A 23140-nucleotide genomic window follows, 5' to 3' on the forward strand; every position below is an offset into this window, starting at 1 on the left:
GCATCTCAAACATCACGCTGTGGATGGACGGGTGCCACTGCCGCACTGGTATCCTGTTATATCATAAGGAGTCTCCAAAATTCGGATTTCCCGGGCACACGGACACATATTCGATCAATGAGCGTCCTGTGTTCGTTCAGGCAATGAAGCAGGTCGGGCAAACTAGCACTTTTTGACCATATCTTTACCGAGCATACGTGGTCCAGAACCCCGGATACGGTCATTCTTCAGGTATTCAATCGATCAAAACACCGGTACCATCAATAATACTGGGACGTATATGAGTAGCAAGTCTATTGCATCGAAATTACACCGTTTCTAATCAACTCAACAGTAGTGCAAAATGGCCGGATCGTCGGTACAAGGCAGCAGTTGAGACATCGGCCTTGCCATTGGAGATCTGTTTCCCGCCTTCAACAGCCTCTTCCCCTGTCCACAAGATCGGGGCTCTGAACCTATTAACACTGTTGAAAGTCATCCCATGGACTCAGACTATGGGAGCGGTATGTTGCACCCACGCATGCAAACTCACGCATTCGTGAAAAGAAAGTACCATGCATAGTGCCGTTGCCAATTCCTTCAGTATTCTTATGCCGAAACCGGGACAGACAATGCAGATCAGTCGGTTAACCACGCGGTGATAATCTCTTTCCAGTCGGCGCCGTGTTATACGCAGGAAGCGGAGCTTCGTTGATGCTCACTTACCTTGGGAGCAGGATTCTTATAGGGTCACCGCGTGTAAGGCTATATTACACTTGAAATATACCTAATAAACATTAACGGGCCAACTCTGAAATTGATGTTTTCCCGATATACCACAGGGTGTATAATAAGCGCGAAAGATTGCAAAAACACCTTTACACCGAGCTTTAAATGCATATTGCTAGGCAGTCGAGGCAGTAAAGAAGTGATTATGTAGCCACGTAGAACTTGTCAGTGTTTGGATTGGTCTGCGGCCATGAAACCCATTTGAAAGTACAACTGAGTCGATCGAATTGAAATTTGGTGCTTAGTCTCAAGAGTAATAGTGATGTTGGCCATGCGAGAGCCGCATGGGCCAGCAAACCCATTCCCTCGAGCCACCCTTCAATATGACTGACATCGCCTCATGCAAGAGTCTTGCAACACCAAGCTTTCCTAACCATTAGAAATAGATGCTTTGAAGACATTATCGGTCTAGCGGGGACTTGGCATTTTGGTTAACAACTATAACGGGATAACGCATTAGCTTTCAGTGAACACAAAGATTGTGGTGCTGACCGGAGAGACTGAGACAGCACACTTTCTGCCGCACCATTGCTAGTAGGGCACCCCCAAGCGTATCGTGCAGAAAATATATTTGAAAATCAATCACTGCTAAGCAACATTTTGGCGGTCTGTCCGCTCAGATTACGCTCTAGCAACTTGAAGCTGTTTCGTGACAATTATTAATTATTGATGTGCCATATGTCACCATTTATATCAGCATGTCCTCACATACAGTGCAGCCAACATCTCAACAAATTGGTAGCTCTCACCAGCTCGCAGAGTCGTCAACGCACTCGTTGACTGCTGACTACGGCAATGACTTCAGACTGGCCCGTCTCTCGTCAGAAATCTCCCGGCAGCCTCAGGATCAGTTTTTTCCGCAGTCGAGTTCAGAACCTACCCAAGCTACTCTTGGCAGAAAATACACATCGGCGTCGGACAACGTGGATCAGTCAAACCCGCACACACAGAAACGCACGGGCATTAGAAAACTCTTGCCACGCCGAGGAGACGAATTATCAGATGATCAATGGCGGCTTCGAAAACGACGGCGGTATCGAATGACAAAAACAGTTCCCGTAGTCTTAGCTGGCGTAATAGGGTACGCGGCATATGTCTATTGCTACTTGTTCGCATATCGCTCCATGATTTCCGGTGATGGCGGTAGTAGGAAGCGCAAGGGTATTGCGTTCATGGTAGTGTTCATATATTTTGCAACTACGTTGATTGCTTATTGCACAGCTATAAATTTTGTTGGACCAGGACTTGTGCCGAGGGGTTGGGGAAAGATATCAGAACGGAGCTTAGCTGCAAAAGAGATGGGGTCGAACGGAAACAGTGGAGTACATGCCGTCTCTGGACCAACTGGGCCCCAGCTTGCTACAGCCGCTTCTCGACAAAGTGAAGAAAGGACAACAGGAATCACGCCGGAGCGAGACCTAGAAAAGCAGGCGTATGGAACAGCCAATGAGAACGATGTCCCGGAAGCATTTACTTGCGAATCAGATGGATATCCACTGTGGTGTGCCCGTTGCCAGTCAGTGAAACCAGATCGCGCTCACCATTCCTCTGAACTCGACCGGTGCGTCATTAAGATGGATCACTATTGCCCGTGGGTAGGAACGATTATTGGATTCAAGAACTACAAGCTGTTTTATTTATTCGTCGTAACATGCTTTTCATTCACGATGTTTGTGCTTGTCACTCTCACGATCTACACTGTCATCTACGCCAATGAGCAAGGACATGTCACGGCACAGTTCATTGTAGTTGATGCATTGTGAGCCTTTCTATCATTGCGGACCAAACGGACTTTGTGCTAATTTGATATTTAGGTCTGTGGTATTTACATCTCTACTGGTCCCGTTTGTGTCTATGCATACACTCTACATACTTCAAAATATAACAACAATTGAATATCTCAGCAGACATTACCGATTAAATCTCGTGAGCATTGCGGTCGACAAGAAACACCCAGAACTGCGAGGAATAACAGAGACTGATTTTGGCATGAGGCTCTGGGACTGTGGGCCCTGGCTGAATTGGAAGTCCGTAATGGGGAATCACGTTTGGGAATGGATACTGCCTTGGAATACCACGAACGCGGATGGCTTCTTTTTTCAGTTCAGTCCGAAAGCAATTGCAGCACTTAGAGGGAAATTGGAGCGCTCAAGGAACAATATGGACGGCCCAGATAGTGTATATGGGGAAAATGGCGGGAGGTTCATGGTCATGAGGAGTTTTCGCACATAGTATTTGGGATTGATGTACAGCACCCTTTGGAACCAGTCTGTTTTATTGGATGTTTTACCTGATGGTTCGGATAATGCATTTGAATGGTGTCTCGCGGGGAAGTATTGTATTATAGAAATGATGTATTCATAAAGTACGGAAATGGCCAAAGGTGTACGCGCGGCTGCAGTAGCATCCGAATTGTCTTAACCCTCCCATTTGTTTGACGTAGAGCTGACCGCGTTGACGTGGACGTTGGCTATGATAAAATATTGTGAAGTGATCGTATCTTTCTAAGACGAATGCGGGCTAAGACTCGCGATGACGACGGCTTTTGTACAGAAAGACCCTAACCCTGAGAGACCTGTCTTACGTGTGTTCCCTCAATGCGGCCATCGCCAATCTGTGAGTGTGCGGTGAGCAGTTCGTCATTGCCGGCGGCATCCGTCATCAGGCGCCTACTCATAATTCAAACCTCAGCCAGCGCTCAATTCGACAACCAATTCTCGGTCCAAAGAGATCATTATCGATATTCGAAATGAATGCTATTAAATTACAGGTACGTTGATTTAATACAGTGTTCCCGATTTTCCCTAAGTGGCTTGATCCCAAAGCTTGGTCCGAGATCCTGGCCTGTGGCTAACGAGATTTCATTTGTTTAGCGCAAATATCCCGAGCTGAAGCAGGAAGATATATTTCAGCTGATAAACAACTTTCAGTAAGATTAATTTCTTAATTGAGTCAGCGATGTCTGTTCGGCTTCATGCGTAACATCGGTTACTTGCGAACATGCAAGCCTCATCGTGTGACTCTGAGACTAACCGATTCTCTGCAATTCTGAATGGAATTATCTAACGAATTTTCAGAAAAATTGATATTGACGACAAAGGATATGTCGACAAGCAGACAATCGTGAAAGCCGTTCAAGAGTCTGGTGAGAATGCTAGTTACGATCAGATCAGAGAAACATTGAAGGATGTCGGTGTCGATGCTAGTGGCCATGTCGAATTGGATGATTACGTTGAGGTAGGCAAATGTCATATGGTGTAGGGTAGGAGAATGAAGGTGCTAATAAATGTATAGCTTATTTCGAAGATACGATCCGGTGCTGCTAAGAATCTGGATGTCGTTAAGTCCAAGATTGTAGTCCAGGGCTCGACTGCGGGAGTTACGCACACTATCAACGATGAAGAGAGAACAGAGTTCACAAGGTCTGAGAATGTCGCTTATACTCTTGATAACTGGAGACTGACTGTCAATAGACACATAAACTCCGTCCTTCTCGGCGACGCGGATATTGGAGACCGACTTCCGTTCCCAACTGACACTTTCCAAATCTTCGATGAGTGCAAAGATGGTCTTGTACTCTCCAAGCTTATTAATGACTCAGTGCCTGACACCATAGATGAGCGTGTCCTCAATAAATCTAAGGGCAACAAGCGCCTGAATAACTTCACGATGACCGAGAACGCGAACATCGTCATCAATTCGGCTAAGGCTATTGGCTGCGTTGTCGTTAATGTTCATGCTGAGGATATCATTGACGGTCGTGAGCATCTTATTCTTGGGTTGATTTGGCAGATTATTCGACGCGGATTACTTGGCAAGATCGACATTAAGCTGCACCCTGAATTGTACCGACTTCTGGAGGATGATGAGACGCTTGAGCAGTTCCTTCGTCTTCCTCCGGAGCAGATTCTTCTTCGGTGGTTTAATTATCATTTGAAAGCCGCCAACTGGTCGCGGCGGGTAAACAACTTTTCCAAGGATGTCTCCGACGCCGAGAACTACACTGTCCTCTTGCATCAACTCAAGCCAGAGTTTTGCTCGCTTGCGCCTCTACAAACTCGGGACCTTCACCAACGTGCGGAGCAGGTACTTCAGAACGCTGACAAGATTGGTTGCAGAAAGTACTTAACTCCTACTTCGCTCGTGGCTGGAAACCCCAAACTCAATCTTGCGTTTGTTGCCCACCTGTTTAACACCCACCCAGGGCTTGAGCCTTTCACTGAAGAGGAGAAGCCAGAAATTGAGGATTTTGACGCTGAGGGTGAGCGTGAGGCCCGTGTGTTTACCCTTTGGCTTAACTCACTTGACGTGGACCCGCCAGTTGTTAGCTTCTTTGAAGATATCAAGGACGGTGTTATTCTGCTTCAGGCGTACGACAAGGTCATCGCTGGATCGGTCAACCCTCGCCATGTCAACAAGCGTCCTGCATCCGGAGCTGAAATCTCTCGCTTTAAAGCGGTCGAGAATACCAACTACGCAGTCGAGATCGGCAAGCAGAACCGATTCTCTTTGGTCGGTATTCAAGGTGCTGATATCACTGACGGCAGCCGCACCCTCACTCTCGGTCTCGTGTGGCAGCTTATGCGCCGCAACATCGTTGACACTTTGAAGAGCCTGTCTAAGGGCGGCCGTGAGATTTCTGATATGGATATTCTCCGATGGGCACAGGATACCGCCAAGAAAGGAGGCAAGTCGTCTACCGTCCGATCGCTCAAAGATCCTTCTATTGCGTCTGGAATTTTCCTACTTGACGTTTTGCACGGTCTTAAGCCAGGCTATGTCGACTACGACCTCGTAACTCATGGTGTTACGGACGAGGACAAGTACTTGAACGCCAAGCTTGCTATTTCTATTGCCAGAAAGTTGGGCGCGTTGATCTGGCTTGTTCCCGAGGATATCTGTACGGTTAGAAGTCGGTTGATTTTGACGTTTATCGGCAGTTTGATGAGCTTGTCGTATAGCGGGGCTTTATAGGCTTGGTGGACAGAGATTTTGTTTTTTTAAAAAAAAAATGAAAAATAACAGCAAGTGTGACACGAGGTGAAATTAAATCATTGTATTGTTAATTTGTGGTTTGTCTGCTATTTCGTAATTAAATATTTTTGTATTGTAGAATCCCGTGTACCAGTCGATTTTGCCCTTCGGTTTTTTTTTTCTTTTTTTGCTCTTGTATTTATATAAGTGCGCCATGGAGACCTATGCTTTTGCGGCCCGCCACTAAGTGAGTAGTTGGCTGGCGTGTTTGTTGCGATAAAATTTGTTTGTTTAGTTTGTTTAGTATGTTTTTATTTTTTTATTTTTTTTTTTTGCATACAAATCGCTCTATCTACATTAGAAGTACAAAGAAATCAAAGTACAGTACAAATTTCCTCCGGACGCCAAAGAAAAAAAAAGAATCACATGCTCAGACGAAATATATAAAGTGCTGCACATGCAGCTCTCCTAGCCAGCCAAAACAATATACAAGATTATACAATTCATGAGATATCAGGACGTAGAATATTACATTAATGCCGTAGTGATGCAGTCCATCAACAAATTCAACACCAATCCCCGGGCAATGTTGCGGTCCTGCAAGACGTTAAAGACGAACTCGAGCGCCTGGGCGGACGCGCCGGCGCCCATGACACTTTTAATCGCGTCCGGAACCGCACTCGAGACGAACATTTTCTTTGCTTCGTTTTTGAGCTCGAGCGAGGATTGTGTTGTTGGCTGTGGTGTGTTTGTGTCGGTTGGCCAGACGGCGTTTGCGAGGTCGTTCAGCTTGCGGGCGATCTCGTCTTCAGAAGAATACTTGTCAATGATGTCTTTTTGGATTGCAAGACGGATGCCTTCGACTGATGAACTACCGTTGCGGAGGAATAGCCCACGTAGGACTGTAAGCAGTGATCGCCGGACAGTCCACGCGTTTGAAAGGAGATATAGTTCAGAAATTGCGAGGAAGATGGTGTCTATTAGTGAATTCGTCTCTCCTTGTGATAGAGGCTGGTGAGACGCGATTATGGCTGATCGCCTGGCATTCTGATCGAGTCCTGTCCGTGGTCGCGGTTCATCCGCCATGCTCTCACGACGATCAATCGAAACTGACGTGCGTGATTGTGTGTAGTCATTGTAGTCGACTTCTGAAGGGGTAACGGATTCGCTGCGAGTTCCACGCATTGATGAAGTTCTTCCCAGGGCTGGCATAGACGTAGACGCTGCATTGTTAAAGCTCTTGTGTCGTTGTAGATTAGGATTGTAGTTGTCTGAAATTTCCGATGGTGGTGGTGGTAAATCACCCTGTAGCAGAGTCGACTGCGAGCTGGTTGTATCCGCAGTGCTGGCCAAGCTATTCGAGCTATAATTCAACTCTGCATTATACCCGGGCAACGACTGCGTGCTATCAGTATTGGCCGGCCCATTCGTAATAGCGCCAACGCCGCCATTGGTGATGTACCGCATACCAGCAGACAATCCTGCCGAATCCGACCCGGTATTTAAAAACGATTGCCGCTGTCTAAAAGCGCTATCTTTCGTGCGATTGATCGTTTCGACGGATTGTTTCTTTGCGGCCGCTAACACGCCCAGAATCGCTTTTCTCGACTCCTTGGCAGACGAAGTTGCTGTTGTTGCCTTTGAAATGGCGTCGAGGACACCTTCGCCAGCGTGCTTGAACAGAGGATTCTTCTGCCATCTTTTCTCCGTGGTAGTTGCTGTCTCTTTTTTGTCAACGAATTTCTTCATCGCTTCGCAGTCAGCTAATTCGCGAGTGTTGACGACTAACTGCAAATATAACTGCAGCGTCAGACAATAATCTGCGCGGGTAACGCCGTGCCATAAAGGGAAAATGTCGGGAAATGTAGTTAAGCCAGCTAATGCCGACAGTTTTTGCAACACGGCGTGCAGACGCTCAAAATCTGCAATATTGCGCATGGCCATCCAGCCCGGCGCTGTACCGGCTGGTTCGATCACGAGCGTGTAGAATCCAAGTGGTTTTGCCGTTAGGACTTTTGTGCTCTGATTGTTGTCGGCGGAGGAGTCGATCACCATTATGTTGGTCTGGTATAGTGTAGATGCTGGCAGTTCCACCGGTTTGCGACTATACGTCGAGTTAGCTGGTGCTTGAGGCTGTGTTGGGGAAGATTGTGATGATGTCGGGGATGAGTTCGCGTTACTAACATCCGACGACTGCTGGAGAATATCGTCGAACGTCGTAGCAGGCTGCCGACGTGTTGTCGGCTGGGATTGCGTACCAGTGTTAGCAGGCGATGAACTGCCGACTTTTTTGCGTAGAGGCCTGTGGGGGGGTGCAAAGTTGAAGGATGACAATGTTGGCGTTTTTTGTTCATAAGCCAACGGTGGCGAGGACGACAAATAGTCGTCATATTCCGAATCCAGCTCTGACTCGTCAAGACCGTACGACGCAATGTCGGCTTCAGCGGCTGGGTCGGAAGCAAAGGATTGGACTGGCACTGGAGTTTTTGATGGTTGGTCGATCGGGATTCCATCCGCATATCCATTATTAATCAGTGGCTCTTTAGCAGGGGAAGGCGGACGTGCAACGGCAGCTGGCTTGGGTGGTGGTTGGCGCTCGGTAGGCATACTGTCTGCGTATTCGCTGTCAATCGCCGCTGCTTTAGCAGGCGAAGGCGTCCGTTGGTCTTTAACCGGCGAGGGTGGTCGTCCGTCCCGCGCGTTCATTTCATCAGCGAGGGCCTTAATGTTTTCCTCCTTTTGCAAAAAGTAAATGATCCATCGATTAACCGTGTCCGGATCCGAGAAGGACTCCACTGCAGCCGCGAGAATCTGATTTGCCATGATCTCACGAGCAAGGAGTGCGACGGGCGATCGTTTTAAGTCGAGGACGGGCAGGAATGTCTGCACGAGGTTGTTTGATGCGTTGCGGAGCTTTGCTTTTTGAATCTCGGGGTCGACCATTTGGGCGAGGGCTGATTCTGGGTTCGCGACGATGTATTCGTGGATACCGCCAGGTCTGGTAGAATATGTTGCGGAAACGATGCGTAACTCGCGGATGAAAACGACGAAGGTGTTGCATGTTGAGAATAAGAGGACGAGGAAGAGGTCAGCTGGACGTTTCAAGGCTTGCTGTCCAGCAAATGCGGTTGCAGTATCGAGCAATGTCTGTCGACAGGCGCTGCAGGGATGTTAGCTGTTAACGGGTACGAGTCATTTTTAGATTAAGTCGTACTTTACAAACGTCATGTCGTCGGGCGAAAGATTACTGTACCACGACTCGACATATTGCTCCACTATAATATCGACCATTCGCTTAATGACTTTGTCGACCGGCTCCGAAACTTCGTAAGAGCTTTGGATAAGCGGTTTAAACTCCTGCACCACCAGACGTCAGCACACAAAAAGGGGTTGTTGCCGATTTATATACGCGAAAGACTCACAGCAGTAGACATCTCATCTTTCCATTTCCTGGCATTTTTCCAGGGTAATGGTTCAAGGTCGAGGTCTTTCCATGGATTTATCGCCATGAACGCGATGTATATGCCAATTAGTACACCGAGCAACATAGCGAACAAGGGAACGCCGAATAGACACAGGAGTAGCGGTACGGCGACGGAGGTGCCGAGAACAAGCTGTGTTGTTGTTGCGTTTGCCAAAATATTTTCAACCTGCTTGTAATAGTACTGGAGATTTAGAGGTTGTCCGTCGGGTAAATTTTCGTCTGACACGGGACTGGCATGGCCTTCAGTCAGCACTGGCGGTGCCTTGGCCGTCTCTGGGACGTCAGTGCCGTTCATCGTGTCGCGTCGACGTCAAACCCCTTCGACCAAATGAAGAGTAGTGATTCGGTCAGGATTTCGGGATGCAGATGTACCAGAGGGGATTTTTTTAGGCAGCCGCTATGATAATGGCTGTAGTGCTGTTGCAGAGATGAAAATACGGAGGATGAATGTGCGTACACGACTCTTTCTTTTGGTCGTTGTAGTGGTCGTGATGCAGCGAGTTCAATCATGGCTGGCGTCCTGGGGTTCGGCATTCCCGCCGAGGTTGTTAGGGTTTTTTTTTTGGGTGGCCATTGCTATATGGTTATAACCGAACAATGCAAACGCGGGAGTCTGATGGGAGAATGGAGCAAATACCGAGTATATTAATAAATAACGAGGAATCGGCCGAGCGAGTATTAAGAATTCGCAAGACGGTCATTTATTTTCCTTTTTGTACCGTCCATTGTCATGCGTCGGCAATGGATTGGCTGCATGATGAGTAACCAAACTAAACCCTGACTATTAGTCGAGCATTCGATCTCAGTGCATTTTGGCGTGTCGACAAAAACTTCAACAGCTGTAAATAAGAACTGCACTAAGCCATAGCAGGGCCGATAACAGTGTGATATAGACTACTCTAGGGAAAAGGCGTTGTGGAGGGGGAGGGCGGGGGAGGGGGTCTGGGCAAAGGGCGGCGGGGCAAGGTGTTATTTGCTCGCCTTATCCGGAGTTGATTCTTACATTAAACCTACGTCGTAGCGCCTTTCATGGAGACTATATTAGAACGTTTGAAAAGCAAGCCCTAGGCGGCCGGCCCTGCACAGCCGATTCGTGCTACGCTAGGGTGAGGTGAATGGTACCCTAACCGCAGATGTACAGTTACGGTTTTTCAGTGTGACCAATGAAAGGCGACACTGCTAATACGGAGTTGAGGAAGTATAAATTTCTTTCAGACTTTTACTGTAAATCATCAATCAACATAGCCAGCCAGTGCGGCTAACCGATATCGAACTTGATTGTTAAGATTGCGCGTTCTGTATTGCTTGTATTGGGAACAGCTTTTGAGTTATGATTATTAGGGACATGATTCGTCCGTTAATAATAATCAGTGATCGTCGCTCATGAGGCGCGAGATCGACACGTGCACCGCTGAGGACGCACATCGCCGAATATTTTAGATAAGGTTAGTGCAGGCAGGCTTCCGGGGGAAAAAGCATTGGCGAATCAGAAGTCCAGGAATGGAAAAAAAAAAAAAAAAAAAAAAAAGGAAGGGACACACCTTCCTCGGCTGCGAAAAGGGCATCGTATGATCTCAGAATTTCAGATGTCAGCTGCAACTCCCCGCAGCAGGCTAGTCCTATTATAGCCTTAGTGCTCATCAAAAGGGAATGGCTTGCAGAATTGCGCGCGTGTTATGTGTTCGTGCGTTGACGCTTTGGCTGTTATGTTCAGCTGGTCCCTGCTCATTGCTTTTTCTTATCGTCGCCTACTATAGCAACTTAGCCCACTTTGTGACACCACCCCCACTACCCCTCCAACCAACCCGCCCCCAACGAAATGATACAAGTGACACAAAATGAATAACAAACCGCGAAGACGAAAGCCGAATACGAAGACGAGCATAAAAAGGTGATTTATGCTCACAGCATTATCACGGGCGGGCCACTTCGAGTCACGAAAAAGTCACATATTGCAAAAGGCAGCTGCTCAGGGGGCAAAACTTAACCGCAAATGGTTAGCGCTGTTCGCGGGCCCGGGATTCGCAGGCACTAGTCAGAACCCGACGACAAAGTTGGACTCGTCCCTACCACGCTCGCTTTTAACTTCCTCCTTGTGCCTCCCATCCCTTTTTCTGTCTCCCGCCATAGACTATTCCCAAGTATATATCCTGCCTATGCCGCGCCGCCGTTGTCCTTCTGATTTACATCCCTCACAGTCTAATGGTCTCCTCCTCATCCACCCACCTCAGGCTCACTGACAGATTCGAGCTGCTCGAGCCTCTGGGCAATGGCAGCTTTGGCACCGTCACTCGTGCCCGAGTCAGAGCCTCTGGTCTCTCATCCTTATCACAGACCACTCCCAAGCTCACGCCAAATGCTATCGTCGCCATTAAATCAATGAAGAAGTCTTTCGCCAACCCTGCAGATTACCTCCGTCTGCGCGAGGTCCTCTTCCTGCGCGCCATCCCACCACACGACAGCCTCGTCCGCGCCCACGAAATCTTCCTCGACCTGTCCACCCGCCAATTACATATCGTCATGGAGTGCCACCAGATGAACCTTTACCAGTACCTCCATGCCCGTAGTGGCGTCCGATTCGACACCCGTGTCGTCCGTGGCATGCTGTATGTCTCCGATGTCAGCATTTCTGTCGAAACCCCTTTGGCTGACCGCTATTTTAGAAAACAAATCCTCACCGGCATCAATCACATCCACTTTCACGGTTACTTCCACCGCGACATCAAACCCGAGAACATACTCGTCACCGCGTCCCCGGCATCATTAATTCCGACCGTCAAGCTCTCCGACTTTGGTCTCGTCCGCGATATCCACTCCACAGCGCCATACACCACATACGTCTCCACTCGGTGGTACCGCGCGCCCGAGATCCTCCTCAAAACTGGCAGATATGGTCCCGAAGTCGACATATGGGCCTTCGGCGCCATGGCAATCGAAATCATGATGCTCCGTCCGTTATTCCCCGGCCAGAACGAATGGGACCAGGTCTGGAAAGTGTCCGAGATAATGGGCACGCCTGAACTCGCCGGCGCGTGTGGCGGACTATGGGATGCTGCCGAACTGTGGGCTGAGCGCCAGGGGTTCATGATGCCGACCGGGAAGCTCGGCACCGATCTCTACCACATCATGACCGCTAACCTCGACACCATCCCTGCCGCCGACCAATCCAACATGATTGCCCTTGCCGAACTTGCGACCGCCTGTCTACAGTGGAATGCCAATAAACGGCCGACTGTCGCTCAGGCCCTTGATCACAGATATTTCAGCGGCAAGCCACCGGCGGTGCGTGAAGAACAAGTACGCTCCTACGAGTCGGCAAATTCGACATTGTCCTACTCCTGGTCCTCCTCCACAGATGAACTCTCCTCGTCAGCTACGGCATCAAACTCATCTTCATCTGCCAGCACCGCGTCCTCCGTTTCCTCAAATGCGTCATCGTCGCCGGACTCGTCCGACACGATCGAGTACAAGCTCAGGCCCCGGCATCATCAGTACCTGGGCTCGAAATACCGCATCCGCTCTGCAAAGCACTTGTTCTCCAAATCATCTCGCGACCACATGTCGCTTGCACCAGCCTCCGCCTCCGCAACCATGACGGCAAAGAAATCAGGAATGTTGGCATCGCCATTTAAAAGTCGCCAAGTGCGTTCCGAATCACCAGAACCGCGACAACACACATCTGCTCGACAATCCGGGAAACCTGAACTGGACGATGTCATCCACTTGGCCGACGATTCGCTCGATTTAGATGATCCTATCTCCAACCATCGCGGTTTCTGACCATGCCCCCGAGAGGCGAATTTAATCTCCACATTGAAAATCGGTGTTATGGTTTTGCTTTGTTTTGCTTAGTTTTATCAAAAAACATATTGTTTTTTTTTCAGTGCATCGCATCGGGACAAAGGGATTTTTTTACGCACGGTGCCATGGTGTTAATCTACAAAATATGGAGGGAATTATTATTATTATTAGACGCACTTAACTTCATTGCTAATTTGGCTAATAAATTAAATAGAATCTGCAACGGTGTTGCTATATTCCAAAAAAAAAAATGCTATTTTACAAAACAACGAAAACAATGTTCCCCGCCGTATGCTTTACAAAAATACATGACCCAAACAAAAAAAAAATCCAAAACTAAGCCCAATGATAATAAATTTATAACAAAAAGCACAGTATTCGCTGCATTTTCTCCACCGCCGCGACATGCCACGGCAAGACCCCGTTGCGCCCGTCCGAAACGCCCGATGCCGAACCGTAGCATGCCAGCGCTCGGTACTGTCTCAAGAGGTCTTCGACCACGCCCTCGAACGGCGGTTTGACGGGAGAATGCAGGAGCGACAGCTCGAGCACTGACATGAGCGTGCCGGTCGGCGAAGGTCCGGGCTTGACGAGGTACCCGCTGGCAAGCGAGAATCGGAGCGACAACATGTCGAGGGGGTCCAGCAAGAGCTTGTGGCTCATTATCACGCCGTAGGTTTCGTCTTTGAGATCCACGAGTACGGCATCCTGATCCCCTACCGCGTTGTAAGCCATCGACGACGAAGTCGGCGTCGTGCCTGACGGCGTGCCAACACTCTCAGGCAGCACCCCTGGAGTCGTGGATAAATTGTCGCTCGGGGAGTCGTTGTGTCGCTGCGGTGTGGCATCGGGCGTAGAGTAGATGTTGTAGTACTGCCCAGCCGTGACTTGGTCTGATGTCTGCAGAACCGTCAAACTCGGGTTCGGCTCCACGCACACAAACGTCGCCGTGACATTCTTCGTCGCGTGCGAGGCAAGATTCAGCCACACTAATCCTCGTTAATTCTGCTTGCTCAACACCTGCCCGACATTTTTTTTCACTCACCATCTAATTCATCCTGCTCCATTATCCCTACCTTCGCAAACACAAGCCGCCACTGCATCCCCCCGACCCTCGGCAAAATCGCAATCGTTCCCTCCCAAATCTCACCGCAGATGTCTTCCCACGATCGTGGCCGCGCCCCGTCTCTGCGGACCACCAAAAACGTCTTCACTCGCGCTAGTTCACCGTACTGGTCCGCCCACGCAACGCTCACAAACCGACGGTCCCGCGAACGTGCATATGCAATGTGCACGTACGTGTTTTCAACAAACAAACACGGCGGCGGTGTCGGCGTAACTTTGAAATCGATCCTGGACGGCCGTGTGCGGGCCAGCGTGTACGCCGGATAATGATTCTCACTCAGCGAGTCCTACCTTCGTTAGCACTGATCGCTCTACTCCAACTCTTCCACACACACACACACACACACCTCATTCGATTGCTGCGGACGACACTTATCATACAACGTCAATGCAAACTTCACAAGCTTATACTGAGGCGGAATAACAAGCGTGTCTTTCCCGGCAATAAAATCCGTCGGCAAAAGCTGAAACACAACATTCGGCCCCGCATTTTCATATGACCCGGCCAGCCGATCCACGTATTCCTGCTTTAATTGGAACACACTATGGCTAATATGCAAGAGCGACGATGGATCGCTAAATGGAGTTGCAACAAAAATCACGATGTTTGGCAATGGGTCCACAAAGTCCGTCAAAAGACGTCCTTGGCATGCATTAGCGGGCGAGTCAAAATGCGACAAAAATACAGTCTTACCTAACAACACACACGTCTTGCGCATATCCTCAAGCGCTTCCTCCGTCGTCAGGGCAGACAACCCTACAGGTACCAGCCCATTCCTATACTCACCCGCATTACCAAACTCGAAATTGCCCAAACTCGACCCTTCATAGACAGGCTTTAGCCGCTCGAGAAACGACGATGCAGCAGAGGCCATTCCATGGCTGCCAGGATATATCATGAAGCTTATCACGTCTTTCCGACCACTCTGCGGCGCAAAGCCAAATATCTGCCAAAATCTTAGTGCGGGAGGGAGAACTTCTAGCACGGAGTTCATCCGCATAAATGAGAAATGCGGCGGATCGATATAAAATACAGAATTAGTTGGCTTCGATATAATAATTGGGTCATCGGAAGCCATTACAGAGGAAGATAATGACGACGGGAGTCCCACGTTGAATATATCCACTTGTAGCATGAAATCTTGCAATGCCTCTCGGCTCTCTGTTGACTCTTCCACTTTGTCCGGCAAAGATTGAAAGTCGTTGGCGGTGGCGTTGGACGCGTCTGAAACTAGTGCGTATTCTTGCAGCGAAAGCGGCTGGATTTGGCCGAATATGGCCCTTAATACATTCACGAAATCAGGTCCACACACCACTCGCGATTCTGTCGGTGGGATATAGGAATCCAGCAATGAACTGTCCCAAACCACAAACTCACTGAGAGTCTGCAAAATATTTTCAATATCCACAAACGAGCTGTCCACATATTTCTGCAAAAATAATTGCGTCAACCTAGACGCAGACGACGGGACAGCAGACAATAAATATCCATCCCGCGATGCCGTCGAATTGGATAACAACGTCCACCACAACTGCCGCGCGACATTCGCGTCGGATGCAGACTCCTCCGACGGCTGGTCTTTGCCCCTCCTGGAATCCGTTCTCAAGCTCTCATGCTTGTCATCACCTCGATCTGACCGCGGCGTCTTGGATACTTGGTAATCATAGTCATTGTCGGACCCGTCCTCGTCCTCTCCGGAGCTGTCGGTTCGTTCTTCAGGCACATAGAACCTGCCACCAAGACTGTATTTGGTATCCAGTTCAATTACCAGATTTGGCTGAAACGTAAGAGGCGCAAATACACTCTTCCTTTTCAGCGGAATAAGAGCAGCGGTGTTTGTTTGCGCGATAACTTTAAGCGGGGACAAAGGTGGCGTCATGATCTTACCAGCCTCCAGCTTAGTCTGAACAGGGCTGGCGTCTTTGTTGCATGCTATCCTCTGATTGCTTTGCTGATGCATTGCCACCTCTTCCGTCGTGGCCTCCATAATATGGTCAAGATTAAAGATGTTCATGTCGTGATTCAAAAAATCCGTGTGATCAGCAATATTCATCTCGTTGTCCGAGTTATCACCAAATAAAGTCGAATTGTGATCGTCATCAAAGAAATTAAAGTCAGCTTCCGTAACTTCTTCCGCGTCTCCAAGGAGTAGTCCATCGTCTTCTACAGCAGCGCCAATCTGTGCGACACTCTGCTCGCCATCACCAACGACATTCCATTTCGTAGATAGCGGATACTCCCCATTGTCGGCATCAGCACTCGTCGGCGCTGTCGGCGGACGATTTTGAATTTGAGCTGGATCAGGAGGGGTAGGGTATACTGCTGCCGCGTTTTTCTTTTGAGCAGCCACATTACCAGCAGAGTCCTTCTGACTAAACGAACTCGGCGACGAATCGGTAGATCGATTTCTCCGTGAAAACGACAGAACAAATTCTTCAACTTCATCTAAAGGATCGACCATTCGAAACCACTCCATATCCGACACGTCTCCTAAAGACGTCCACGGCGGCAACATGAAGCACAATTCGGACGGCCAACAACATAGCGTTGAACTCCCCTCGATCCTCACCTTGCACCAACTTTCCTCGTTCAGCACACGATATCCTGACGACATGTACAAATTCGATATTATTGTCGACGCATCGACAGGTAATTCGGCCGATTTGCCAGCAAAGTTGGCATGAATACCGTTCGGCGCCAGAACCAATTTGCTGTCCAAGCTCGGTTCTGCTTCTGCCGATGACAGTCGGCAGAGTGTGGTGTGTTGATAATGGGGTACGAGTAATAATGTACCGGAGGATATTAGACGAAGGCTATAATGCAGAAGTGTTTGCGTGGGTGATAGCAGAACTGAACCAATGGGGATGTAGTCGTAGTCTGAGGTGAGGTGGCGGGACACTAGACCGGTGAATGCTAGCATTAACGGCACATACGCTGCTGGAAAAACTTGAGGTGACGTAGAATCCGAAATAGTGAGTGTAGATGGTAGAAATGATCCAGTCGATATTTCTATGCTTATGCGTCAACTTGTGTGCGTACAATCACAAAATCTTCGTACCTTTCAGGCCAAAAGAACTGTCCGGAACAGCCGGATTCCTCTCCTCATTCAATGAAAATGTCCATAGCTCCTTATTATGGTATGCAACCAGCGACGTCCGTAATTTCTGCCGTAGCGACCATTCTGCCAGAAGTATCTTCAATGGCCTTGACAGCGGATCCAAGAACACACGGTAACGAATTTGATCAAACGTGCCCTACACATATTTAGACCATCTCGCTCCTGTATTTCTGCTGTTCCAACCACTTACCACCTTGAACACGTTGGAGAAATTCTTCTCCGGTGACGTCGTCATGTTCGTCTGTAATTGGGGGCTGGGAAAAAGCCAAAGTCCAACAATGCAACACGCATATATTCGAACGACAATGGTTGAGCGCAAACTAGTGCATACAGTCTATTCTATATCCCATGCTGAGTCTCGATTATAATATCTTTCTTATTTTGTCTTGTCAGCCAGGCAACGATGGTGACGTATTTGAGAAAGTGTGCCTCGGGGTCCTGTCTAGTACACGTAGGTAAGGAAGGTACCCGTCGCCGACGTACTGCGCAGCGGACGACGATGTCGACGCCGTGTAGCCGTTGCGCACTGCCAAAAAGTCAATATGACTCGTTGAACCCTAAACCCTGTTATAAGGCGTGCTAAAGGTTGGACAACCAGTGATCGTTCTAATAGCCTACAAATTGTACACACATGATAATAATAGTAACTAGTATATTGTTAAAGATTTATATTCTATTTTTACCTATCCCATATCCTTATCAGCCAAATGACGAACTATGTACAGTGTAACTAAATCGCAAACGCCAAATCCTGTATTATACTATTTTTCTCACTTTTTCTTACTGTAATACAATTTCTTAATGAGAGGATTCCTCGTCTTCTCCTTATTCTTACTCTTGTTGTATTCAACATACGCCATATCATCGCCACCCGCCAAACTAGATAGCGATCCCATAGTTCGCTTCGCCTTCTTAACGCTCTTAACATACCCGCCGTCTCTGCCGACGAAATTGTCCGCGTCATCGCCATTCTCGATACCAGCAGCTTCTTCGTTTTGCAGCAACACAGACTGCAGCAATTCACGCCGTTCAGCGACAGTAGCATATGCCAAATCGGGCAAATTTTCCATACCCTGCAAATGCGTGATGACTTTGAACGCATATCCCTGATCGACAAGGAACGCTTGTCGCTTGGTCGAGTAATACATCTCCTGAGTATCCTTCGACACCAAACTGTAAAAGAACGCATTAAACCCTTCATCGTTGCGTCTCTTGGCTCTCAAAATCCGACCAAGTCTCTGTGCTTCCTGCCGTCGGGACCCATAGTGCGACGAAATTTGGATCAAACATGTCGCTTCGGGTAAATCAATGCTCGTATCTCCAACTTTAGATAGGAAAATTGTGTTGACTTCTGGATTTAGTTGAAAGTTCTGCAGAATATTCATACGTTCACCTTGCGGGGTGCCGCCATAGATAAAGAACTTCTTGAGCTTTTGAGCGTATGCCTGCAACGCGTACACGTTGTCTGAGAACACAATGATTTTGTCGCCACGCTTCTCGTGATAGTTAATCAGAAATTGACACGCTTGGAACCTGGAATCTGTTAGCATCTTGTTCAGTAACCCGACGCAAATGCCAGACAACATACTTTTTGGGATTCATAATATACAGTAAACGACGCTTTCGAGGAGTCTCATGAAGATATTCGTTATAAAACTCAGTTGTCATAGGACACCACACCTCAGCACACTGCACATTGGCAATATGACCTTTGTTGGCAAGGTCCATCCAATTCGCCTCATACAGCTTAGGACCAATCAAAAAGTTCAAATCGTCAATTTTATCGTCTTCGCGAACCAAAGTCGCTGTCAGCCCAAGCTTAGCATGGGCGGCAATTGTAGTGACCACACGTCTGAACATGGCCGCGGGGACCACGTGCACCTCGTCCAAGATAACAAATCCCCACTCGCGCGACGTTAAGAAGTCCATCATTTTTTGCGACTCATGCGATCGATTCCGCGTGTTCGCAACCATCGAGTAGGTGGACACGACCAGACCCGATTCGTTCCTGAACTTCTCCTTGTTCTCAGATGTAAAGACTGCAATGTTCTCTGGCTGGATAGTACACCATTGCAAAAATTGCTGGCGCCATTGCATGACAGAGACAGAAGACGTACAAAGTACTATTACACTCTTCTTGATGGTGCAAGCTGCCGTAATACCGACCAGGGTCTTGCCTGCACCACAAGGCAAGACGATAATTCCAGATCTTGCTCGGCCGTTACCAAACATTTTGCTGAGTGACTTTTCCTGATATGGCCGAATTTGCGTGGACGGCTTAAGATCAATGTCTAGATTCGGATTACGAGCGTCGTTCCGAAAATCGTACTCCTCAAGAACCGGATAATCAATTTCTTGACATCTCTTTTTGACCGTCTCAACGGACTCAGGCGCAATTTCAAAGGAGTGCACCGCATCCATATCATCATCATCTTCCCGATCTAACCCAACAACAGATGTGAACAAGTCCTCAACGCTTTGCTGATGTGGATCACCTCCAGCCTGTCCACTTTCTGCAGTAGCGGCGGAATTATTCCCTTTGCTTGTCCCCGGAATAGTCAACTCTCCCATACTGGGTGCCTTCTCTCGAACCAAGCCCTCAACAATTGTTGTGCTGGTCCCATTATAATCATCCCCCTCAATTCTCAGAGGTCCGATCTCAGAGTCTTTTAGTAGCATCTGCAATGTGTCCGCATGCGGACTCTCCACGAAATACCGATTATGCTTCAAAACAAGCTTAACTTTTCCGTAAGATACTGTGCAGCTGTTGATAAAATCGATTATATTCTGCGGTACAGCAACCTTTGATAGGCGGTTCAAGACCGAAATGATGTCATTCGTCTCCAAGCCCACAGACACGGCTGCATAAAGCGAATACGGAGTTAGTTTGTACTCGTGTATGTGAGACGGTCGACTAACGGGTTCTGCAATTGTAACCAGGAAATCTTGTGCTTGTTCAGCAAGTGGGGAATAACTCTCGAGAATGATTCGACCATCTAAGGGATTAATCCACAGTGGTCGGGAAGCGTGATCGGGCTTGAGCATCAAGTAGGAAAAATCGGCTCTGCCAAATACGCGAGATATGCCATCTCCTTTCATTACGCTCGACGGATCAAATGAGGATGAGTTCAAGACTGCCGTCGGTTTTTGGGGTGGCGCGGGCTTCACTTTCAGGCGGACCAAGGGAACTACATGGCCACACGTTTTAACAACCAATTCGTTCGATTCGATACACGAGCACTTACGAGAACTTCTTCCTGTATACTCCTCATCTTCATCTCCTGTTGCTGCGGACTCTGAGCTGTTGTATTCGTCCGAATACTCGTCCTGACTCAACATATCTTCAGCGTCGTCATCAATGATCTGCTCTTGCGATCTCTTGGCTGCTTGACGCACTTTTTGCAAAACCGAATGGTTATTAAAAATTCTATACAAATACAACTAGGATATACAAATATTTACCTGGCCTCGAGGATGTTACGGCTGAAGACATGATGATGGTCATCAGCAAACATAAGCATAAATAAGCAGGAGCCGTCCTTTGGCCGACGTGATTATCAATATCCAAGGAGCCACAGTGCTGCTGCACAAATGGCTTGTTAATATATAGGGCTTCACATTTATGCCATATTATTAGCAGTTTTATTTCTCTCTCTGCCAATCGTAAATCCGAGACGAAATTTGGTTACATCAACCGAGACAAGTTTACAGTAAAATCCTAATATAGCAACATAATTACTTTCGAAATGACCTTGGACGCGGATTCAAATGAAAAGGAAGTAATATTCGACACGGTATGTCATTCGATTTCGGCATATGCTGCTCGCAGGGAGGAACTAGAGGTTGCACTGTTGGCCATGGGGACTGCAAGTAGGTTGGCCTGTTCATAGCAAGCAGTACATGTTCATGCTATAGTATGGGCACGCTGACGACAGTTCGCCAACAGATAGTCCTAAATTCTGGGTAAATCTTGACTCATTGTTTCGTACGTTCTGCCGGTAACATTAAGTTGAGACATTCGCTGACAATTGGCTTGTAGTGCAATTAAGTGCCAATAATGTTGAGGTTGGCATCAGACAGGGTATTATTTAGTCCTACAGTTGCTCGTGCGTTGACTTGTCACTAATTTATCGAATGTTTGTAGAGATCAGCGTTATTGATTCGGAAATTGAGCGGCTGCGAGAGCAACTCCTTTCCTTAGCTGATAATAGCAATTGACACATGCTTCAGGTCAATGTACGTTGCCCAGACGACGCTCTTGTAGGGCACCACTTCTTTACTCACAGACAGGACAATTCTGCCGCTTCAGCAATATCGATTAGTTATTTTTAATGTTGATTAGATTATTGCGTCATATCGCAGTCGACATGCTTGCGGCGCATAGTGGCATGGGCGACCGATGATTGCGCTCCAGTTTAAAGTAGTCGACCAAAAATGTCAACCAAAATAGCTAGCATTCTATTATAATGGAACATTGTAGGCGAAATACATCAATCCCTAAACTATCAACTCTATTTCTGCTCTTCTGGTGGATCCTCTGGCTCCGGGGCCGGCAAGACGAACTGTGCAGAATAAATCAGCGGAAATCCATCACAAGAATATGTAGATACTTACATTCTTGGGTCTCTCGTCCTTTCCAGGACCAACAGGCTCCCAGACAGTAGAGCCAACCGAGAAATTTCGGAAAGCTTGTGTCAGCTATACTCAATTAGTCCGATCCATGGGATGATATAACTATGCGCAGGTAAGCAGGACATACCTCCAGTGGCTCGTAGACAATTCTCTTCTTCTCTTCATCGTATCGGACCTAGTGTTAGATGTTAATACCATATGACGAGACTAAAACTATTTTATGAACTCACCTCAGTGTATCCTGTAAGTGGGAAATCCTTGCGGAGAGGGTGGCCCTCGAAGCCGTAGTCTGTCATTATTCGTCGCAAATCGGGATGATTGACGAAGAACACCTAGAATTTCAATAGGGTCAGTTCCGATGGTTGCATACTTCGTTCGGCTGCAATGGACAGGCACATACACCAAACAAATCGAACGTCTCTCTCTCGTACCAGTTAGCGCCCTCATACAGTGGAGTCGCACTAGGAACTGGCGTTGTCTCGGACGCGTACGTCTTGACACGGATACGCGAGCTGTGTCTAACTGATAGAAGATTGTAAACAACATCGAATCGGTGAGATCGCGTTGGGTAATCAGCCGCAGTGATGTCCATAACCGCCTTGTACTGGGCGGCTGTGTGATCTCGTAAAAAAGTCAAAACGGGAATGATCGCACTTGGACCAACATATAGTGTCAGTTCATCCTTCCAGACCGAGAACTTTTGTACGAATTTAGGTAATGCGGCCATAACATAACGGCCATACTCGTGCAAGCCCTCAACGGTCTCGGTATAATTGTTCGCAGGATTGACGATTGGCCTTCTGAGAACTCCAGGATCTGGTGTATTGTTAGAACCGATAGGCGAACTTCAATTAATCGCTATAGGACAAATTGACGCACCTTCTCGAGGAAGCGTTTTCAAATCCACGGGATAGAGTGGCTCTGTGTCGTCACTGAGCTTGCTTTCGACATGCTCCTTGCTCTTCGTAAGGACGGAAGATGGACCAGTCGAGGCAAAGCGTCGCTGCACAATCACTCGGGGCCGAGCATCAAGCACAAAAGCCGTAGCGCGGGAGCGTAGAGATCGAATCATGGATGTACTCTGAAGCAGAATCCGATAGTGTTGTGCTGTCGGACTGTTTCGACATTCACGAGCGATAAATTCAGTCGCAACTTGCGGTTGCGGACAAGGGCCAATCAATGGAGATAGTTCTTATTACTCGTGATCTGTGATTTAGATGCTCGATCACAATGTAGA

General features: G+C 48.0%; 7 protein-coding genes across 7 annotated transcripts; 3 read left to right on the forward strand and 4 right to left on the reverse strand.

Moving 5' to 3' along the window:
• The first annotated feature begins 1109 nt into the window (after positions 1 to 1109).
• On the forward strand, positions 1110 to 3190 carry V1513DRAFT_438081 (DHHC palmitoyltransferase-domain-containing protein). Its single transcript, XM_066897016.1, has 2 exons — positions 1110 to 2527; positions 2583 to 3190. The coding sequence occupies exons 1-2, from the start codon at positions 1467 to 1469 to the stop codon at positions 2998 to 3000; spliced, it is 1479 nt and encodes a 492-aa protein (XP_066755543.1). The 5' UTR covers positions 1110 to 1466; the 3' UTR covers positions 3001 to 3190.
• A 207-nt stretch (positions 3191 to 3397) lies between these two features.
• On the forward strand, positions 3398 to 6135 carry V1513DRAFT_394948 (calponin homology domain-containing protein). Its single transcript, XM_066895350.1, has 5 exons — positions 3398 to 3538; positions 3642 to 3697; positions 3846 to 4005; positions 4063 to 4190; positions 4242 to 6135. The coding sequence occupies exons 1-5, from the start codon at positions 3518 to 3520 to the stop codon at positions 5740 to 5742; spliced, it is 1866 nt and encodes a 621-aa protein (XP_066755544.1). The 5' UTR covers positions 3398 to 3517; the 3' UTR covers positions 5743 to 6135.
• On the reverse strand, positions 6032 to 9740 carry V1513DRAFT_409907 (PXA domain-containing protein). Its single transcript, XM_066895694.1, has 3 exons — positions 9165 to 9740; positions 8957 to 9099; positions 6032 to 8902 (listed from the first exon to the last, which is right to left on the reverse strand). The coding sequence occupies exons 1-3, from the start codon at positions 9519 to 9521 to the stop codon at positions 6271 to 6273; spliced, it is 3132 nt and encodes a 1043-aa protein (XP_066755545.1). The 5' UTR covers positions 9522 to 9740; the 3' UTR covers positions 6032 to 6270.
• Positions 9741 to 11311: 1571 nt separating this feature from the next.
• V1513DRAFT_438089 (kinase-like domain-containing protein) lies at positions 11312 to 13253 on the forward strand. The gene is made up of 2 exons (XM_066897017.1): positions 11312 to 11832; positions 11890 to 13253. The coding sequence occupies exons 1-2, from the start codon at positions 11429 to 11431 to the stop codon at positions 13004 to 13006; spliced, it is 1521 nt and encodes a 506-aa protein (XP_066755546.1). The 5' UTR covers positions 11312 to 11428; the 3' UTR covers positions 13007 to 13253.
• On the reverse strand, positions 13200 to 17773 carry V1513DRAFT_438091 (mediator complex subunit 13 C-terminal-domain-containing protein). Its single transcript, XM_066897018.1, has 6 exons — positions 17462 to 17773; positions 17212 to 17407; positions 14847 to 17162; positions 14500 to 14795; positions 14073 to 14439; positions 13200 to 14016 (listed from the first exon to the last, which is right to left on the reverse strand). The coding sequence occupies exons 1-6, from the start codon at positions 17504 to 17506 to the stop codon at positions 13385 to 13387; spliced, it is 3852 nt and encodes a 1283-aa protein (XP_066755547.1). The 5' UTR covers positions 17507 to 17773; the 3' UTR covers positions 13200 to 13384.
• Positions 17774 to 18041: 268 nt separating this feature from the next.
• V1513DRAFT_374751 (P-loop containing nucleoside triphosphate hydrolase protein) lies at positions 18042 to 20370 on the reverse strand (the record flags this gene model as incomplete). The annotated part of the gene is made up of 2 exons (XM_066894866.1): positions 18042 to 18804; positions 18860 to 20370. The coding sequence occupies 2 exons, from the start codon at positions 20368 to 20370 to the stop codon at positions 18042 to 18044; spliced, it is 2274 nt and encodes a 757-aa protein (XP_066755548.1).
• Positions 20371 to 21636: 1266 nt separating this feature from the next.
• Positions 21637 to 23062, reverse strand: V1513DRAFT_438103 (uncharacterized protein). The gene is made up of 6 exons (XM_066897019.1): positions 22783 to 23062; positions 22304 to 22719; positions 22134 to 22235; positions 22031 to 22078; positions 21886 to 21969; positions 21637 to 21833 (listed from the first exon to the last, which is right to left on the reverse strand). Exons 1-6 carry the CDS (start codon positions 22973 to 22975, stop codon positions 21783 to 21785), a joined length of 894 nt encoding a protein of 297 aa, XP_066755549.1. The 5' UTR covers positions 22976 to 23062; the 3' UTR covers positions 21637 to 21782.
• Positions 23063 to 23140: the final 78 nt, after the last annotated feature.

The sequence above is a fragment of the Lipomyces chichibuensis genome (genome assembly GCF_038497645.1).
Source record: "Lipomyces chichibuensis strain CBS 12929 unplaced genomic scaffold V1513scaffold_4, whole genome shotgun sequence".
Classification (NCBI taxonomy): Eukaryota; Fungi; Ascomycota; class Lipomycetes; order Lipomycetales; family Lipomycetaceae; genus Lipomyces; species Lipomyces chichibuensis.

Coding starts and splice junctions, on each gene's coding strand:
- V1513DRAFT_438081 (XM_066897016.1), top strand. CDS start 1,467: ATGTCCTCACATACAGTGCAGCCAACATCTCAACAAATTGGTAGCTCT. Junction 2,528..2,582: donor TTCATTGTAGTTGATGCATT/GTGAGCCTTTCT, acceptor TTTGATATTTAG/GTCTGTGGTATTTACATCTC.
- V1513DRAFT_394948 (XM_066895350.1), top strand. CDS start 3,518: ATGAATGCTATTAAATTACAG. Junction 3,539..3,641: donor TGAATGCTATTAAATTACAG/GTACGTTGATTT, acceptor TCATTTGTTTAG/CGCAAATATCCCGAGCTGAA. Junction 4,191..4,241: donor GAGAGAACAGAGTTCACAAG/GTCTGAGAATGT, acceptor GACTGTCAATAG/ACACATAAACTCCGTCCTTC.
- V1513DRAFT_409907 (XM_066895694.1), bottom strand. CDS start 9,521: ATGAACGGCACTGACGTCCCAGAGACGGCCAAGGCACCGCCAGTGCTG. Junction 9,100..9,164: donor AAGATGAGATGTCTACTGCT/GTGAGTCTTTCG, acceptor CTGGTGGTGCAG/GAGTTTAAACCGCTTATCCA. Junction 8,903..8,956: donor GACGACATGACGTTTGTAAA/GTACGACTTAAT, acceptor ACATCCCTGCAG/CGCCTGTCGACAGACATTGC.
- V1513DRAFT_438089 (XM_066897017.1), top strand. CDS start 11,429: ATGGTCTCCTCCTCATCCACCCACCTCAGGCTCACTGACAGATTCGAG. Junction 11,833..11,889: donor CGTGTCGTCCGTGGCATGCT/GTATGTCTCCGA, acceptor CCGCTATTTTAG/AAAACAAATCCTCACCGGCA.
- V1513DRAFT_438091 (XM_066897018.1), bottom strand. CDS start 17,506: ATGACGACGTCACCGGAGAAGAATTTCTCCAACGTGTTCAAGGTG. Junction 17,163..17,211: donor CAGTTCTTTTGGCCTGAAAG/GTACGAAGATTT, acceptor GCATAAGCATAG/AAATATCGACTGGATCATTT. Junction 14,440..14,499: donor GTCCGCAGCAATCGAATGAG/GTGTGTGTGTGT, acceptor TAACGAAGGTAG/GACTCGCTGAGTGAGAATCA.
- V1513DRAFT_438103 (XM_066897019.1), bottom strand. CDS start 22,975: ATGATTCGATCTCTACGCTCCCGCGCTACGGCTTTTGTGCTTGATGCT. Junction 22,720..22,782: donor GAAAACGCTTCCTCGAGAAG/GTGCGTCAATTT, acceptor ACAATACACCAG/ATCCTGGAGTTCTCAGAAGG. Junction 21,970..22,030: donor TTGTCTACGAGCCACTGGAG/GTATGTCCTGCT, acceptor AATTGAGTATAG/CTGACACAAGCTTTCCGAAA.